Source organism: Narcine bancroftii, chromosome 9, assembly GCF_036971445.1.
Source record: "Narcine bancroftii isolate sNarBan1 chromosome 9, sNarBan1.hap1, whole genome shotgun sequence".
NCBI lineage: Eukaryota > Metazoa > Chordata > Chondrichthyes > Torpediniformes > Narcinidae > Narcine > Narcine bancroftii.
Genome location: NC_091477.1, coordinates 64,807,921 through 64,827,662, shown reverse-complemented (window position 1 = coordinate 64,827,662; position 19,742 = coordinate 64,807,921). Strand labels below are relative to the sequence as shown.

General features: G+C 42.3%; 1 protein-coding gene across 2 annotated transcripts in view; it reads right to left on the bottom strand.

Moving 5' to 3' along the window:
* The window catches only part of LOC138743714 (allantoinase, mitochondrial), a 183,458-nt gene that overhangs the window by 110,645 nt on the left and 53,071 nt on the right, over positions 1-19,742 (bottom strand). Inside the window, exons 2-5 of one of the 2 annotated variants that reach the window (XM_069899345.1) lie at positions 18,946-19,097; positions 6,900-7,017; positions 6,071-6,217; positions 3,809-3,854 (exon numbers count right to left, since the gene is read on the bottom strand). In XM_069899345.1, the coding sequence (XP_069755446.1) occupies positions 3,809-3,854; positions 6,071-6,217; positions 6,900-7,017; positions 18,946-19,070 (436 nt within the window). In that variant the 5' untranslated portion in view covers positions 19,071-19,097. The remainder of the gene's footprint in view (positions 1-3,808; positions 3,855-6,070; positions 6,218-6,899; positions 7,018-18,945; positions 19,098-19,742) is intronic. The other variant, XM_069899344.1, reaches the window with a different exon arrangement.

Here is a 19,742-nt window from a genome sequence, read left to right as displayed (position 1 = left end):
CAGATGCAAGGATCGACAACGAGATAGACAACAGACTCGCCAAGGCAAATAGCGCCTTTGGAAGACTACACAAAAGAGTCTGGACAAACAACCAACTGAAAAACCTCACAAAGATAAGCGTATACAGAGCCGTTGTCATACCCACACTCCTGTTCGGCTCCGAATCATGGGTCCTCTACCGGCATCACCTACGGCTCCTAGAACGCTTCCACCAGCGTTGTCTCCGCTCCATCCTCAACATTCATTGGAGCGCTTTCATCCCTAACGTCGAAGTACTCGAGATGGCAGAGGTCGACAGCATCGAGTCCACGCTGCTGAAGATCCAGCTGCGCTGGATGGGTCACGTCTCCAGAATGGAGGACCATCGCCTTCCCAAGATCGTGTTATATGGCGAGCTCTCCACTGGCCACCGTGACAGAGGTGCACCAAAGAAAAGGTACAAGGACTGCCTAAAGAAATCTCTTGGTGCCTGCCACATTGACCACCGCCAGTGGGCTGATAACGCCTCAAACCGTGCATCTTGGCGCCTCACAGTTTGGCGGGCAGCAACCTCCTTTGAAGAAGACCGCAGAGCCCACCTCACTGACAAAAGGCAAAGGAGGAAAAACCCAACACCCAACCCCAACCAACCAATTTTCCCCTGCAGCCGCTGCAACCGTGTCTGCCTGTCCCGCATCGGACTTGTCAGCCACAAACGAGCCTGCAGCTGATGTGGACTTTTACGCCCTCCATAAATCTTCGTCCGCGAAGCCAAGCCAAAGAAAGAAACAACACCTTTAACTTTCGTGTCACAGAGAGAGACCAGCAGTGACAAGTGAAAGAGAAAAACATGAGCTGGGGTGGACGAGCAGTGATGAGACACGGAGGGGAAAAAGAACTGGTGACTTTCGTAAAGAATGGGAAGAGGCAAGAAGGAGGCATTTTGAAGAGATGGTGGTACAGGGAGAGACAGAGAAGAAGAGAAGGCAGTGGTGATATGGGGACATACATGGAAGGCTGGACAGTAAAATGCAGGGATGGAGCTGGAACCACTGATTGAGAATTAGAGCACTGTGATACAGTGAGAAACACATCGTTAGAGAGAGACAATAGCATCAAATGTTGTGTCTTTGTAGATCCAGTGGTAGAAAGGAACTAATGTAACTGGAAGACATCTTGCAGACTATTCCAAGAAAATACGTAAATTGAAGAATTAATACATTCCACCTAAACCCAATATGAGATGAAACACATAGTGGTAAAAAGTTATTGGTATATATATGTTATCATTAATGTGCAGCTTATATGTCTCACCCAGGATGAGACAAGGCAATCGAACAACTGAAAAGTGGCAAAGCAGCAGGTATGGATGGAATCCCCCCAGAGGTCTGGAAGGCTGGCAGCAAAACTCTGCATGTCAAACTGCATGAGTTTTTCAAGCTTTGTTGGGACCAAGGAAAACTGCCTCAGGACCTTCGTGATGCCACCATCATCACCCAGTACAAAAACAAAGGCGAGAAATCAGACTGCTCAAACTACAGGGGAATCACGCTGCTCTCCATTGCAGGTAAAATCTTCGCTAGGATTCTCCTAAATAGAATAATACCTAGTGTCGCCGAGAATATTCTCCCAGAATCACAGTACGGCTTTCGCGCAAACAGAGGAACTACTGACATGGTCTTTGCCCTCAGACAGCTCCAAGAAAAGTGCAGAGAACAAAACAAACGACTCTACATCACCTTTGTTGACCTCACCAAAGCCTTCGACACCGTGAGCAGGAAAGGGCTTTGGCAAATACTAGAGCACATCAGATGCCCCCCAAAGTTCCTCAACATGGTTATCCAACTGCACGAAAACCAACAAGGTCGGGTCAGATACAGCAATGAGGTCTCTGAACCCTTCTCCATTAACAATGGTGTGAACCAAGGCTGTGTTCTCGCACCAACCTTCTTTTCAATCTTCTTCAGCATGATGCTGAACCAAGCCATGAAAGACCTCAACAATGAAGACGCTGTTTACATCCGGTACCGCACAGATGGCAGTCTCTTCAATCTGAGGCGCCTGCAAGCTCACACCAAGACACAAGAGAAACTTGTCCGTGAACTACTTTTTGCAGATGATGCCGCTTTAGTTGCCCATTCAGAGCTAGCTCTTCAGCGCTTGACGTCCTGTTTTGCGGAAACTGCCAAAATGTTTGGCCTGGAAGTCAGCCTGAAGAAAACTGAGGTCCTCCATCAGCCAGCTCCCCACCATGACTACCAGCCCAGCCCCCCCACATCTCCATCGGGCACACAAAACTCAAAATGGTCAACCAGTTTACCTATCTCGGCTGCACCATTTCATCAGATGCAAGGATCGACAACGAGATAGACAACAGACTCGCCAAGGCAAATAGCGCCTTTGGAAGACTACACAAAAGAGTCTGGAAAAACAACCAACTGAAAAACCTCACAAATATAAGCGTATACAGAGCCGTTGTCATACCCACACTCCTGTTCGGCTCCGAATCATGGGTCCTCTACCGGCATCACCTACAGCTCCTAGAACGCTTCCACCAGCGTTGTCTCCGCTCCATCCTCAACATTCATTGGAGCGCTTTCATCCCTAACGTCGAAGTACTCGAGATGGCAGAGGTCGACAGCATCGAGTCCACGCTGCTGAAGATCCAGCTGCGCTGGGTGGGTCACGTCTCCAGAATGGAGGACCATCGCCTTCCCAAGATCGTGTTATATGGTGAGCTCTCCACTGGCCACCGTGACAGAGGTGCACCAAAGAAAAGGTACAAGTACTGCCTAAAGAAATCTCTTGGTGCCTGCCACATTGACCACCGCCAGTGGGCTGATATCGCCTCAAACCGTGCATCTGGGCACCTCACAGTTCGGCGGGCAGCAACCTCCTTTGAAGAAGACCGCAGAGCCCACCTCACTGACAAAAGGCAAAGGAGGAAAAACCCAACACCCAATCCCAACCAACCAATTTTCCCCTGCAACCGCTGCAACCGTGTCTGCCTTTCCCGCATCGGACTTGTCAGCCACAAACGAGCCTGCAGCTGACGTGGACATTTACCCCCTCCATAAATCTTCGTCCGCGAAGCCAAGCCAAAGAAAGAGAAAAGAATGTGCAGCTATGGAATTCAATTATTGGAGAAGTAAAAAGAATCACAGAATTGTTTCTGCTCTGTGGCATTGAACAGTGATCATGAAACATGTTTTGTGCTGGTAAATATTGTAAATGGGGATGCTGCTCAAATTTGTGCATTTCCTTTTGGGGGAAACACACTTCTCCAAAGATGATCAGCACAGTCATTTTCACTTGATAGTGGGTCATGTGGATATCACTTCATATCCACAGGAGTGTAATGCTTGAATCTTTGAGATCAGGAAATATGTTATTTCAATGCAAGTCATTGTTGTCTCTATCTAAGAGGCAAAGTTACATCTCAAGACAAACGACAATCAGTATTAGCCAGGGCAAGGGGGAGAACGTTTACCTTTTTTTTATATCACATTAGGAAGACAGAAATGAACTCTTTCAGTTTGTCATCAAAATGATGATACTTCTCACTGTACGCCACACTCTCAGTACTGCAGTGAAATAGGAGCCTAGATTAGGTATTATGTTTTGAGGTGAAGCCTCCACTGGCTGACTCAGAGGTGAACGTAGCTTCTCCATTGAGATGAGTTGGCACTTGTCATAATATTCACACCGGTAGCTGATTTGAGATGATATATCACATAATCACAAGCCATCTATTCCAGTCAAACTTTTTTTTTGACAGCTTGATCTTTTCATGGTCAATCTCAAAATTCTTCCATCTCTTTGCACTTACCGTTTAATGGAGGTTTCACATGCGCCAGCTCTTTCTCTGCATGGAACTGATGAAGAAAGTAAATATCAGATATTTTGTGTGAAATGCTCCTCTACTTTCTCCATATCTTGGGCTAACAAGAATGGGACTTTTGGAATAATCTTCGGGAAGTCAGAGAATCAGACAGAGTGAAACAGGGCCTTCAGCCCCCTGAGCCAATGTTGACCATCAGGTACCCAGTTACACTAATCCTATGTTCTTCCCCTCACAACTCTCTGCAGATTCAACCTCTCAACTACACACTGGAGACAATTCCCAGTGGCCAGTTAACACACCCACCTGCACAACCGTGGGAGGCCAGAGGAATCCAGAATACCACATTATCAAAGAAAGAAGGGTGCAAACACCACACAGACAACACCAGCTGTCAGGCAGGGACCTGGAGCTATGATCAGCAGCTGGACTTGTGTCCCACTCAGATTCTTGTTTTAATATGAGAGTAAATCTTGAGTTTAAATTAAATTAATCAATGATCATTATTTGTAATTCGTTGAAAAATAAAAGGGACTGTTAGTTATGGGTGTCCAGCTATTGCCATCAGTTTACATTTTTCTACAACTTACTGGAACGACTGCAACTTGCTACAGGGGTATATCTGGAATTCATTTTATGCAGAGTGAGAGTGGGAAACCTGAAGCAGCAGTGACTTTAATTCGAGACTTTAATTGAAGGAAGGGCGACAAAATCCCATTTTTCCCAATCTCATCAAAAAGGCATTCTAATGCCAGATACCTGATGTACTCAGACACTTGCAGCTGACTTCTTCTTCAGGCATAGGTGCTGGAGATGTGGGTTATCTCCTAAACAATCATATTATCGCACAGAGTCGAACCTTTACTGCAAATAATGTTCTAGGAGTGACAAACTGAAGTTTGTGATGTTCTTCCCATTAAAGCAGGGGTGGCCAAACTATGGCACCCGGGCCAACTGTGGCTTATTGTCTATTTTTAAGTGGCCTAGGGTGATCTTTAAAGATAAAATGGAATCTGACCCATTAGAACATAATCTCTAACAATAAATTGCACTGTATGCACATTGCACTTCTTAGTTTCAACACTAGATATCGCTGCCAATTTGAACAAAACTCAACTGACTGTTGCAATGTTACTCATTGATAAAAACACATCAAGTTTTTTTAAAAAGCTTAACTTGGATAATTTTTTTAATATACCTCAGTTGATTAAACATGGTGGAACCGAAAAGGTGGAAAATAGCAAGGGAGTGGGAAAATGAATACTTTTTCACAGAAGTCAAGGGGAAGTGTGTTTGATAAGGAATCTGTTGACTTTAGTCACCTCTCTACAGATATACATATTGCATCATAATCATTAAGGTGGACATTTGGGCCATGAACTGCATTCATAGATTTGTGGAGAAATGTTGGAGACGGCCTTGTCCCTTTCTTGATCTTTTCTCTTGTTTTTATTTTGTACTGTTTTTTTAATTATAGTTTTAAAGACTTTTATTGTATTAATTTAAATTTAAATTAAGAACAGTAGATACAGAAATGTCCACTGTAATATGTGAACACATCAGTCAATTAGTTAAACTGTTCAGTCATGTTGAATTGTTATTTTGATAAAAAATGAATTTAATGGCATGGTCTAAAAACATCATTTCTTGCATTGTAACTGGTTGAAAACTGCTGGGCTTTATATGTTTGGCCTGTGACTCCTTTATATTTTTTTTCTGTATGTGGCCCACAACCTAAAATGTTTGGCCACCCCTGCATTAAAGTGACAGAGCAGGCCACCTTCTGTGGTCGTACCAGCAGCATTGAGGGTAACCTGAACTCCATGGTCATTGAATTCGCAGAACTGGCTCTGCCTATCCAGTGGACAATTCCCATCTGTGGGGCTTTACTTCGCATTGGATCTATCTCTCCATAGTTTCCAAATCTATGGGACTCTGGTCTGCATTTCCACAGTCATATTTACAGAGGACAGTATTTCACATTATCACTTATTAACTAATGTCTGCAGCATATAATTCTCTGTCTCAGTGGCCCTCAAACAGAACCCTGTGTTTGAGATTGGATTTCTGTATGTCTGATAACTGTGTACAGCTTTCTTACATTTCTGCACGAGTCCAATCTGCATTTTTGTCATGGACCAAACGCTTGGACCTTTTTGCCATGAGGGGAAATGGTATACTGTGAGTAGATTATGTAGCTATTGATAAGAGTTGGAGGGGAGGGGCACAGTTAAGTGATTGCATATTTACCATTAGTACCCGTCCTGTCCCCTGCAGTTGAGCAAGTGATGTTCTCAGATCCGCTTCAGTAACATGAGGAAATTCGTCCACCCCACTGTGAATGAGGAAGCACTTGAATCCTGGAATCCCGACTTCAATCATGGGGCGGAGTGCAAACTGAAAGTATAGCAGAAAACAGCAAAGAGTGATGCTTTGTAAAGTTGATATTCAGTTGCAGCATAGCTTTGTTTAAACTCTGCTTTTGAATATCCTTACTCCTTTTTTGTTTGCATTGTTTAATTGAGTTCACGTCTGACATTAAAGCAAATGAGTTCAGCAAAGCTAAAACGGCTTGAAATAAACTTTGGCACACTATCGGTTTTGTAAATGTGCTGGTGAGCATTATTTTAGAACACAACTGAAGCATTTGGTCCAGAAATTTTGGGAATAGTTTACAATTGCATTGAGCATTAAAATCCTCATTTCCTACCACCTGTCCCATAAACCAATCTTCTTGTTCAGACTATCTTTCTTCAGAAGACCAGATTCGAGAGATATGTCAGAAGAATTACCAGTCTGAGTGCCATGATTATAATCTACATTTGTTGTATAACATCCTCAAATTTTGCAGTAATTTATCATATTTTTTGGTGCTTAGAAGTGATTTATCACCACTTTGTAATGTATTTTGTCACCTCGTGCAAGTGATGGTACAAATTTAAACATTACATTTCAAACCAGAATCATTCAGATGCTTCTAAATTCCACTCTGCCCAAAAAATCCTAATTAAAGTGACCAGAGGACAAGGGAAAAATCCAAGTCAACAGTGAAGATTTAATTATACTTTAAGAGGTTCACCTGATTGCCAGGGACAACACCTCCCCAGAATCCAGTGTCTACAAAACACTTGTCTCTGGCCGCATGAAGCTTTAGCTGTAAGTTTTCAAGTGTAGTTGTTGGTGGATTGCTGTTCCTGCTCAGGACATGAAAAGACAAAGACTGGGCAGTAAATGATTAACAAGATCAGACTCATGGCTGTTACAAATCAGTGCACACGTCCAGTTCTCACATCCCGAGGCAAGTACTTCAGCGACCTTCATTTGTAACCCAAGGAATCAAGGTCCACCTTGGCTATTTGTGCATTTTAGTATGGATTCTAAAATAAAAAAATCACAAGTTTGCAAGATAAAGGAACATTGAGTCTATGCTAAACTGTTCTCACTTCTAGTTCCAATTTACTGCCTTTTTCCCATATCCCTTGATTCCCTGACTAATTAGATACCTGTCAATCTCCCCTTTAAACTCCCCCAATGATCAGGCTGAATGTGGCAACGAATTCCACAAATTCACAATCCTCTGGCTAATGAAATTTCTCCTCATCTGTTTCAAATGAATAACTTCTAATTCTAAGACTGTCCCCTCTTGTCCTAGATTCACCCATCAAGGGAAACAACTTATTCACATCTACTCTGTCCAATCTTTTCAGCATTCAATATGTTTCTATACCCCCTTTCACACTTGCAAGTGATCTCAGGAATTAATGGCCAATCGGTCTCTCCAATGCCAAGTGTGAAAGCAAAATCAGCTCAATGCCGGCATCAGTTGACATCATCTCATACCAGGGATTGACAGCCTCAACCCCTTGTACAATCCCTGGTGTCCACAGATGCCGGTGTTACAGTCAGGCAAGTGTAAAATGGGTAATTGCATTGTGGATTGAAATGACTCAAGTTCCTGCATGAGTGCAGGAAGAAAAGATTAAAATGAAAGTATGAACTTTGCTGTGGGAAAGTCACAGAGAGAGGAAATAAATAGCAATAGCAGACAATTTTTAAATAGTGTGGGAAAACTGGTAGTGCTACATTGGACTATTTATAAAGACCGTGGGAAAAAGCAAGAGCGGACCTAACTTTCCAGAATACCATGCGGCATAAATGGCATAAATGGTCTATTCATGCAGCCGGTCATACAGCCCTTTCTCTGCCACGTGGCATTCTGGGAGGGCAGGCCCACCATTGCTTTTTCCCATAGTATTTATAAATTGTACGCGATAGTGCTACCAACTTTCCCACCCTTTTTAAAAATTGTCCACTATTGCTATTTATTGTTAGCACTTTCCCACAGTCCCTTATATAGGTTTATATAGGTTGGCACAACAATAACAGGGGCTGAAGAGCTCAAACTGTGCTGTACATAAAGCTTCTTCTTTGGCTTGGCTTCGCGGACGAAGATTTATGGAGGGGGTAGAAAGTCCACGTCAGCTGCAGGCTCGTTTGTGGCTGACAAGTCCGATGCGGGACAGGCAGACACGGTTGCAGCGGTTGCAGGGGAAAATTGGTTGGTTGGGGTTGGGTGTTGGGTTTTTCCTCCTTTGCCTTTTGTCAGTGAGGTGGGCTCTGCGGTCTTCTTCAAAGGAGGTTACTGCCCGCCAAACTGTGAGGCGCCAAGATGCACGGTTTGAGGCGTTATCAGCCCACTGGCGGTGGTCAATGTGGCAGGCACCAAGAGATTTCTTTAGGCAGTCCTTGTACCTTTTCTTTGGTGCACCTCTGTCACGGTGGCCAGTGGAGAGCTCGCCATATAACACGATCTTGGGAAGGCGATGGTCCTCCATTCTGGAGACGTGACCCATCCAGCGCAGCTGGATCTTCAGCAGCGTGGACTCGATGCTGTCGACCTCTGCCATCTCGAGTACCTCGACGCTAGGGATGAAAGCGCTCCAATGGATGTTGAGGATGGAGCGGAGACAACGCTGGTGGAAGCGTTCTAGGAGCCGTAGGTGGTGCCGGTAGAGGACCCATGATTCGGAGCCGAACAGGAGTGTGGGTATGACAACAGCTCTGTATACGCTTATCTTTGTGAGGTTTTTCAGTTGGTTGTTTTTCCAGACTCTTTTGTGTAGTCTTCCAAAGGCGCTATTTGCCTTGGCGAGTCTGTTGTTGTTGTTAATTATGTTATAATTAGGCATGATTAATTTTGTTCAAATATAAGATCATAATACATTGATCAGGATTTAGGGCAGGTTCACCATCGTTTGATGTGTCATGACATCAACGGTAGAAAATAGAACAAACAGTCTTAACCCCAGGGATGGCTCCTTGGAAGTGTGAAAGCATTCAGTGTCCTAGTTAGGAGTGGTCAAGTGTGAAAAGCCAAACCTCAATTCCTATCCCAGGATACTGAATCGCCAATTTTGTGAGACGTTAAGTGTTGAAGGGTCTTATGAGATCTCCTCTCATTCTTCTTTATTCCAACAAATATAGTCCAAGAGCCTCTAAATATTACTCATATGTTAGCCCTTGCATTCCAGGAACCATCCTGGTAAATCTCTGAACTCTCTCCAACGTCATTACATCCCTTCTAAATAACGGACCTAAAACTGCACAAAGTTCTCCAAATGAGGTCTCACCAGTGCCCCCTGGAGCCTCATTAACACCTCTTTACTCTTGTTTGGCTCCGAATCATGGGTCCTCTACCGGCATCACCTACAGCTCCTAGAACGCTTCCACCAGCGTTGTCTCCGCTCCATCCTCAACATTCATTGGAGCGACTTCATCCCTAACGTTGAAGTACTCGAGATGGCAGAGGCCGACAGCATCGAATCCACGCTGCTGAAGATCCAACTGCGCTGGGTAGGTCACATCTCCAGAATGGAGGACCATCGCCTTCCCAAGATCATATTATATGGCAAGCTCTCCACTGGCCACCATGACAGAGGTGCACCAAAGAAGAGGTACAAGGACTGCCTAAAGAAATCTCTTGGTGCCTGCCACATTGACCACCGCCAGTGGGCTGATATCGCCTCAAACCGTGCATCTTGGTGCCTCACAGTTCGGCAGGCAGTAACCTCCTTTGAAGAAGACTGCAGAGCCCACCTCACTGACAAAAGACAAAGGAGGAAAAACCCAACACCCAACCCCAACCAACCAATTTTCCCTTGCGACCGCTGCAACCATGTCTGCCTGTCTCGCATCGGACTTGTCAGCCACAAACGAGCCTGCAGCTGACGTGGACATTACCCCTCCATAAATCTTCATCCATGAAGCCAAGCCAAAGAGAGGGAGACTCTTATACACTATTCCTCTTGAAATGAATGCCAACATAGCATTCACTTTTTACTGCCAATCCAACTTGGCGCAGGATATCCTGCACGAGGACCTTGCACTTCCAAATTTTGAATTTTCTCCCATCCAAATAATCAGCCTGTTTATGCCCTCTTCCAAAATATAAAACTAAAACTGAAAGTCTCTTTGGTTTCATCAACACTTCCTACTCCATCACCTATCTTGGTATCATCTGCAAATTTCGCCACAAAAAAAAACATTCAATCCATAATCCAACTCATCAATATATTTTGCAAAAAGAAGAGGCCCCAACACTGACCCCTGCAGAACACCATTAGTAACCGGCAACCAACCAGAATAGGATCCCTTTATTCCCACCCTTTCTGCCAATGCTCCATCCAACCTAAAATCTTTCCTGTAATTCCATGGATTCTCATCTTATTAAACAGCCTCTTATGTGGCACCTTATTGAAGGACTTTTGAAAATCCAAATACACAACATCCACAGCCTCTCGTCCATCCTACGTGAGATTTCCTCAAAGAATTCCAGTAGGTTAGTCAGGCAGGATCTTCCCTTCATTAAGCCAAGCTGATTTGGACCTATCATGTCATGCACCTCAAGGTATTTCATAACTTCATTGTCGAGGGTTGACTACAATAACTTTCCAAATACCAATGTCAGACTAATAGGCCTATAATTTCCTTTTTTCAGTCTCTCTTCTTTCTTAAATAGTGGAACTACATTTGTGATTATCCAATCCACTGGAACCATGCCAGAGCCTATTGATTTCTGGAAAATCAATTCCAATGTCTCCACAATATACAAAGCTTTTTTCAGAACCTGTGGATTCACCTCATCCAGTCCTGGAGACTTATTTACCTTCAGTTCATTTAGAATCACAGTGCGGCTTTCGCGCAAACAGAGGAACTACTGACATGGTTTTTGCCCTCAGACAGCTCCAAGAAAAATGCAGAGAACAAAACAAAGGACTCTACATCACCTTTGTTGACCTCACCAAAGCCTTTGACACCATGAGCAGGAAAGGGCTTTGGCAAATACTAGAGCTCATCGGATGTCCCCCAAAGTTCCTCAACATGATTATCCAACTGCACGAAAACCAACAAGGTCGGGTCAGATACAGCAAAGAGCTCTCTGAACCCTTCTCCATTAACAATGGCGTGAAGCAAGGCTGTGTTCTGGCACCAACCCTCTTTCCAATCTTCTTCAGCATGATGCTGAACCAAGCCATGAAAGACCCCAACAATGAAGACGCTGTTTACATCCGGTACCGCACGGATGGCAGTCTCTTCAATCTGAGGCGCCTGCAAGCTCACACCAAGACACAAGAGAAACTTGTCCGTGAACTACTCTTTGCAGACGATGCCGCTTTAGTTGCCCATTCAGAGCCAGCTCTTCAGCGCTTGACGTCCTGCTTTGCGGAAACTGCCAAAATGTTTGGCCTGGAAGTCAGCCTGAAGAAAACTGAGGTCCTCCATCAGCCAGCTCCCCACCATGATTACCAGCCCCCCCACATCTCCATCGGGCACACAAAACTCAAAACGGTCAACCAGTTTACCTATCTCGGCTGCACCATTTCATCAGATGCAAGGATCGACAATGAGATAGACAACAGACTCGCCAAGGCAAATAGCGCCTTTGGAAGACTACACAAAAGAGTCTGGAAAAACAACCTACTGAAAAACCTCACAAAGATAAGCGTATACAGAGCCGTTGTCATACCCACACTCCTGTTCGGCTCCGAATCATGGGTCCTCTACCGGCACCACCTACGGCTCCTAGAACGCTTCCACCAGCGTTGTCTCCGCTCCATCCTCAACATCCATTGGAGCGCTTACATCCCTAACGTCGAAGTACTCGAGATGGCAGAGGTCGACAGCATCGAGTCCACGCTGCTGAAGATCCAGCTGCGCTGGATGGGTCACGTCTCCAGAATGGAGGACCATCGCCTTCCCAAGATCGTGTTATATGGCGAGCTCTCATTTCCCATTTACCTTTGGATTTATCCCAACCCTTTTTATCCATATATCCATCCATCCATCCATCCCAACCCTTTTTATCCATACATATTTATGTAATATTTAATACATAAATGAAATATAACCCTTCTCTGGTACCTTCATAAGAAAAGTCTCAAATTTAGTCATTTCAGGTAAATTCATATCGCTATCAAACACACGTTTTACCAAAGATCAAACTTAATAATAAAGAAACAAAGAGTTCTTATCAATACCATACCTATCCCTCATCTTTACACTTAATTGGACTGTTAAACCTCGAACATTAAAAGTAGCAAACCTCAACTTTAATATATCTACTAATATTACTACAGACCAATAATATCTTTATGAAAACTCAAATCATCGTATATAGGCCCTCCAATAGGAGAAAAAATATCACAATTAAAAGCTAGATAAAATGAAAATAAAAATAAATAAATAAAAATAAAAAAATTTAATTAACAAACCCCCCCCCCAAAAAAAAACTACCAAAAGGTAGTAATCCCTAAACAAAATTTGGGTGTGGATCACCCACGAGTGGCTGATGACTAATAGAACCTAGAACAAATCTCTTCCTCCCCAGCATAAAAAGTAAAATAAGAATAAGAAGATTCTTCTATTCATCCAAGAGGTTCGAAACTTGGAGATCCAATTTCAAAAGAAGTTGGACTCTTTCCATTCCTGTTTTTCTCATTTCTGCCATTTCTTCCGTTTCCAGAACAACCAGATTTTTCTTTAGGAGACAATGGTGGACTACGTCTTTGTCCTCTGATATCTGGCAATGAATCAGCAAAAATAATTGCTTCACGATCATCCTCAAAAAACCGAGATTGATAGTCTCCATGAAACACCTTCAACACTGCCGGATAGCGAAAAGTAGACTTATAACCTTTACACCACAAAACTTCTTTAACTGGATTAAATTGACGTCGACGTTGAATGACCTCTTGACTCAAATCAAGATAGAAAAAAACTCTGCTATTCTGAATCAATAACGGAGTTTGTCGTTTTCTCGCATTTTGCACTGCCAGTCGAAGTATTGCTTATCTATCCAAATAATTCAAACATCAAATTATTACAGGTCTCGGTGGTTGACCAGGTAAAGGTGTTCTTCTTGAAGCTCTATGAGCTCTTTCCAGTACCAAGCCTTCAGAAAAAAAATTCTTGTCCTAGTACTTGTGGGATCCAGTCTTTAAAACAATAAAGAGGATCTTGTCCTTCCATACCTTCTGGCAAACCAACAATTTTCACATTATTCCTTCTACTTTGATTCTCCAAATAGTCTATTTTCCTCTCTAACTCCTTCTCACATTCTTGCAATTCTATAACGGATCCGTGACATGCTTTTTCTATTTCCAATCATAACTTGTAGTCCACTTCCCAGATGCTGTTTGGGGCCTGTATGCAACTGCCAATAGAGTCCTTTTTACCCTTGCCATTTCTTAACTCACCCCACATGGATTCTCCCCATCTGACCCTATGTCATTTCTTTCTAGTGATTTAATATAATTGCTTATCAATGACCTGGAAGCAGTACTGATGACCATGGAAGTACAGCATTATCATAAAACACAACTGGTTCACGGGCATGCCTCAGGGCAGGAGAGTTCCCCTTGATCCCTAGTTTGGCCCACATCTAAATTCAGAGCACAGCACATCTCAACTCCTTTCTGAGAAGTGTAGATAACAACAACATTGAAAAGACGATTCTACTTTGACCCTGATGTTAGATTCATACTTGAGAAACACACATACACACACCTTGTTCACCTACTCCCAAGGATTGGTGCCAAATTTATCAAAACAGGACCAGGGTTTTCCTTCATTAAGTCATTCCATGGCTTTGTAAAGGTTGGACAATTTTATGGTCAAGTGAATGTGAGGCCAGGCCTCTTTATTTCTAGAGGCCTCTCTGGATGTTTTAGTGGAAGAGGTGATGAATGGGACAGTGTCCTTAACGTCCACCCATCGCATGGGACCTCTATCTAGTGTCGCACCCTGACTGGGATTCACTATCCCATAAAGATAAATGACATCGCAACTTTGATTCACGATTAGGAAAAACATCAACAATGGTCAATTACAAGCCATTGTAGCTCCATACTCACTCACTGCCCAACTTCGCCCAACAACAATCAACTCCTACCAATACGACGACCGACTGGAATCCAGAACAAAAACGGAAACACAAGCTGCCTCGATCCAAACTGGCACAGGATTTGTAAGGTGCCTGGAGCTCATCCTCTCCAGCCTGCTTCCTCCTATCATGCAGGCGTGACAAGCAAGGTATCACTACTATCGTGAGGCAGGAGTCTCTTCACGTCCTAAATTGGAATCAGAACTAGCATCAAAGTCCAGCTTCACACCACAAAAGCTCAGGCTGCCAGAAAATGCCTCTGGGTTCCCTTGTTCAAAAAACCTATGGGATAGTCTGAGGATTTCAACAATCCATCCTGAAGTAGGTTCTTGATATCATTGACTGAGGAATGCGAAGCCATAATGTAGCCCAAATCCACTATCAGGAGACCAGCATTGATGACTTCACCATTAGAATTTCAGCAGTGTCTTTGCTGTTGCCTGTCCTCCAACTAGCCCATCTGACACCATCTCAGTGACAAGGAGTATTTTGAAATAAGGCTCAGACCTGCTCAAGATTAGCCACGCCTAACCCAGCTAGGGCACTGAGAGAAAGCTCAGCAGAAGCAATAGGGCTGTGGGGAGGGGGGGTGCGTGGCAAGATGGCGTAGAGTCTAAACGTGCAATCTTGACCTCTCTGGCCGGACTTTTAAGTCCCCGTTTTTTAACCCTTTGTTTTCAAGTTTAAACTTCTTCAATTTTAGTTTAAAGTATTAAGGCCATCAATGGTAAAAAGAATAAACCTCAAGTGCAGAAGAAGTTACATTTTTGAACTACTGAAGATTTGGGGCCTAAAGAACTTGCTACAGCCTCAGGTTTAATTTCTTCAGTGCCTAAACTATAAAGACTGCCTGTAGGAGCTGAAAACAAAATGTCTACTACTCACCAAGTGAAGGATAGTGCTGGAATTTCCCATTCTCTGGAGGAAGGTGCGTGTTCCCAAGAAGTGGATCCCGATTCTGGAAGCCTTTTGATTTTAATGGAGGGAGCATGCAGGAAGATGGCTCCATTGTCTGAAATGCTTTAGGCAGCATTCCAACATGAAGATTTCGATTTCCTCCATGATTTTGCGAAAAAAACAATGAGCTGCGGGGAGAGAACAGCAGGGACCCCCTGAGGAAGTCGGGCTGCCGTCGCTGGGAGTCGAGACCCACAGTAAAACCTCTAAAATGCCTTTTGTTGAGTTGCAGCAGGAGCTGCAGTTACCTGGTTCTACCACTACGTCAGAGAAAGCAGGGGTGAGCTTTTCTGAGCTATAATATATGCAGTTAAACACTGTCATTCAACCCTTACTGAATGAGATGGTCTAAATGAATGCTAATATAAGTTCAGAATTGAATACAGTTAAAACACATGTGGAAGCATCTTGTGAAGATTTTTTTAAAAATTCAGTCTTCTTTTTTGGAATGTAAACAGCGAGTGGTTTCTACACAGAAAAAGTGTTGAACGTTGAAAAATCATTTATAGAATTCTGAGAACGTGAGAAGGAGTTAGAGAGGAAAATAGACTACTTGGAGAATCAAAGTAGAAGGAATAATGTGAAAATTGTTGGTTTGCCAGAAGGTATGGAAGGACAAGATCCTCTTTGATTTTACCTGAAATGACTAAATTTGAGACTTTTCTTATGAAGGTACCAGAGAAGGGTTCTATTTCATCTATGTATCAAATACTACAGGATGGTATGGATAAAAAGCATTGGGATAAATCCAAAAGTAAATGGGAAGCGGATATTGGTTTTATTTTATCCGAGGATGATTGGTTAGATATCTGTCATGATAATGTAACTAGATTGATAAATGCACGTTAAGCAATGATTAATTATAATTTTCTACGTCAATACAATTAAAAATGTATGGTTTTCATGAATCAGATTTGTGTTTTAGATGTGGTAATTCTGTTGGAACTTTTTTTCATGCAGTCTGGTCATGTATATATATATATATATATATAATATAATCTTTTTGGAAGAAAATTCAATTGTTTTTAGAATACCTGTATAAGATTAAAATACCTTTAGATCTGACAGTATTTTTACTGGGCAGTTTGCAATCTCTGAAAAGTCTGGGATTAGATAAATTTCAACTTGCTTTTGTATATTTAGCTTTATCTGTAGCGAAAAAATGTATTGCTTGTACGTGGAAAGATACCAATATGAATGATATTAATAGATGGCATAACGAGATGAAATATTGTTTAATAATGGAAAAATTTACATATGTTTCGCATGATAATTACAGGGTTTTTTTATTAATAAGTGGTTGTTATACTCAGAATATTTACATTTGAATTTACGTTGATTAGATCTTGATATGTATGTTTAATTTTTCCTTAATTTTTTTTCTTTATGGCTCTCCTTAGGAGAGCTGGCTGAAGGTGGGGGGGAGGGTTCTTTTCTTTTCTTTTTTTCTATATATATAAAAAAATAATGTTCATGTTTTGTATTTTGAATGAATTAATAAAGTTTAAAAAAAAAAGAAGCAATAGGGCTGGGAAGACTGGAAAGAGCTTGTTAGGATTATTGGTCAATGATCCTGAGCCTTTTTACCTTGTTTGTGTATGAGTACGGTTTGGAATGCTGTGTTCACTCTTTATTTGTCAAATGCTGACATGATCACCAAAGAAGGAAAATATCACAGCAAACGTTGAATGGAAAATATTCAATATTTTTCTGATGGATGAGATCACCACAGAGGTCAGCATTTAATGATCATCATCTAATCATCGGTCAGGAAATAACTCCTCTCGCTGCAGAATGAAGGTCGGAACCACCAAGGGGAGAATTTAAAAATGGATTCATGTTGTGTGATTGTAAATGGGTGGTCGATGGTGAGCACATATTCTGTGCACCAAAGGGCTTGTTTCTGTGCTCTATTTCTTTCTGACTCCACCAGTTGGTCCTATCTTTGCAGAGCTTATACATTGCTTATTGATCAACTCTGAGGATGAACTAAACTGGGAGCCTTCCTCCAAAATAAAAGCACTCCAAAATGCTGGAGGAACTCGGCTGGTCTTTCAGTATCCATAAAAAGCAAAGATATATTACCGTCATTTCAGGCCTGAGCCCTTAGAATGTCAAGCAAAAGCTCAACTGACTTGGGAATGTCAGGTGTGAAGTTGAATTTGAGGGAATTGGGATGCCCCAAGAAAATGTGGAAGAAAAATTATTCAGATTAAAAGATTTGACTTTAGTTCATTCAGTGAATTTATTTCATTCTAAATATTAAGCCCAGGCTCAGCTAGGAGCACAATAGAGTTGGACAGACATGAACCTAACACATTCACCACAAAGCTAATAGAGTAGAAGATTGCAGCATTTCTACAAGCATTTATCCACTGTTGTTACACACTATGTAACTTCAAATAATTTTGGATGATGTCAACACAGCCACACCATGTATATTTGAACAATATCGAAGACCAGTGGGTGAGACAGCACTTCAACATGACAGCAAACTACATGGCTTCAAGGAGTTCATCGTGTGAAGAATGCGGGCAACCTAACACAGCTCAGTTAATAGTCTATCATTCAATGGATTTTAAGTTTCTAGTCTAATGCGTGGATTCAGACAGAAGGCAAAGAGTAATGGATTATAAATATTTGGGATTTTGGTAAGATTAGTGGGTTACATACTTACATTTTAAAACAGATCTTATTTGAAAGACTGAAGAATTCATATTCAATAACATTGCAGAAAGCACATTTAACAAGTAGGTGTTAATTGAACTGATGTCATAAAATGAATGGACTGGAGACACACTGGCTGTTGGAAGTTCTTTTCAAGAGTTTTGACAGAGTGCACAGAAAGGTCACTCCTGGGTTTTGTTTATCTAAGACTACATCTTGACCAAGGAGAAGAAGCTGAAGAAGGTGTGGGTTTTGCAAGTGAGAGAGAGAGAGGATAACAAGCCCTCTCCGTTAGTGTGGGTGACACTGAAAAGAGACTGAACAGTCACGGCTAAACCAAGCCAGGAAGAGCTGGTTGGAAACAGCAAGTTCCAAAGCAGTGGATGGTTGGAAGTGCTATCTGTCTGATGGTTTCTTGGAATAAGAGGAACAGAAGGGAACTCTCTGGTGGTAGCCTGAAGAAAGAGGTTACCATCTGGAAAACCCTGATGGGGTAAGTTATATCAGTGAGACCTTGAGGTGACTAATGGTGGTACCTCAGTTGTGGAAATCCTGGAATAACAAAGCTCTCTCTCTGCAAACCCTACAAGAACCTTCCTGAGCAGTAAACATTTACCTTTCGAGGACCAAAGCCTGGTGAACTTTATACATGTTAAATTCTGTGCACAGTATAAGAATTGCCTGCATCCAGAAAACTTGGAAGAAGGAGAAGTGAGATTGATCTGTGAACCAAAGAACTTTTCTTAAATTTACACACACATTACATACACGTGTGCTTGGAATTAGAAGGGGATTAATTTGGGTTAGTTAAGAATAGAGATAAGTTAAAGTTTCATTCTATTTTCATGTTTAAAGTTGATTAAAAATAACTTTTGTTTTTAAAAACTACTTGTCTTGGTGAATGTCTATTGCTGCTGGGTTTTGGGATCCTTTGGGCTCATAACAAAAGACACTTTGGTTTGAGCACAGGTTCAACACAATAGTAAACTGTAGGGTGTTAGATGCACTGACACATGGGAGATTGGTATTTTGTATCATGAGGAGTGCTTTGGCTTCTTACAGAGGCATGTCGATGAGTGTTGTTATTCCTCCAGCTGCTGCGGCCCTCGTCGCTGTCCAATAACCTTCCCAGTCAGTGCGCCCGGGCTCGTTAACATGTACGTGAGTGTCCACCACACCAGGCATCACCACAAGATCTCCAACATCGAGGATCTACATGAAGACAGCAACCAACAGATAGTAGACCAAGCAAACAAGATTCAGATGCACTGGGTCAATCCTAAAATGCTTCTTGGAAGAGCTGTATTTGGTGAACCCCCAGGAAACAATTTGAGGTTAAGCTCGTGAGGAGAGAACTGTGCACTCTTTCCTTACATCCTTCCACCCTTCAAAAATTTGTGGGGATTGGAGGTTAATGGGTGTAATTGGGTGGCACTGGCTTGTGAGCCAGAAGGGCCTGTTAACCTGCTGTATTTCTAAATTAAAAATTAAATTTTAGATTCCCATAGTTTTACAGGAACAGATACTACCTCTCATTCAGGGAACCACTAGGATGGCAGGACACAGAGAGGTCACGATGCATGTATCAGACTGTGATTCTGAATTGGGATCTAGAACTAGGTCATTCTTCACATGAGCTGAAGGCTAGTTGAGAAAAAGAAACTTTCCGTGGAGCAAATTCCTCTCCAAAATACGATAAACAATGTAAACTGTTGCTGGAATCAACTCTCATTCTCAGGATAAGATAGACATAGGTTGTGCATCTTCTGTAGCTTTAGAGATTCTGTTAAAGGTTATCTTTTCCAATGTTGACAGGCCACATTCTTCAGAGAGTGCTGATTATTTTTTTTCATTCAA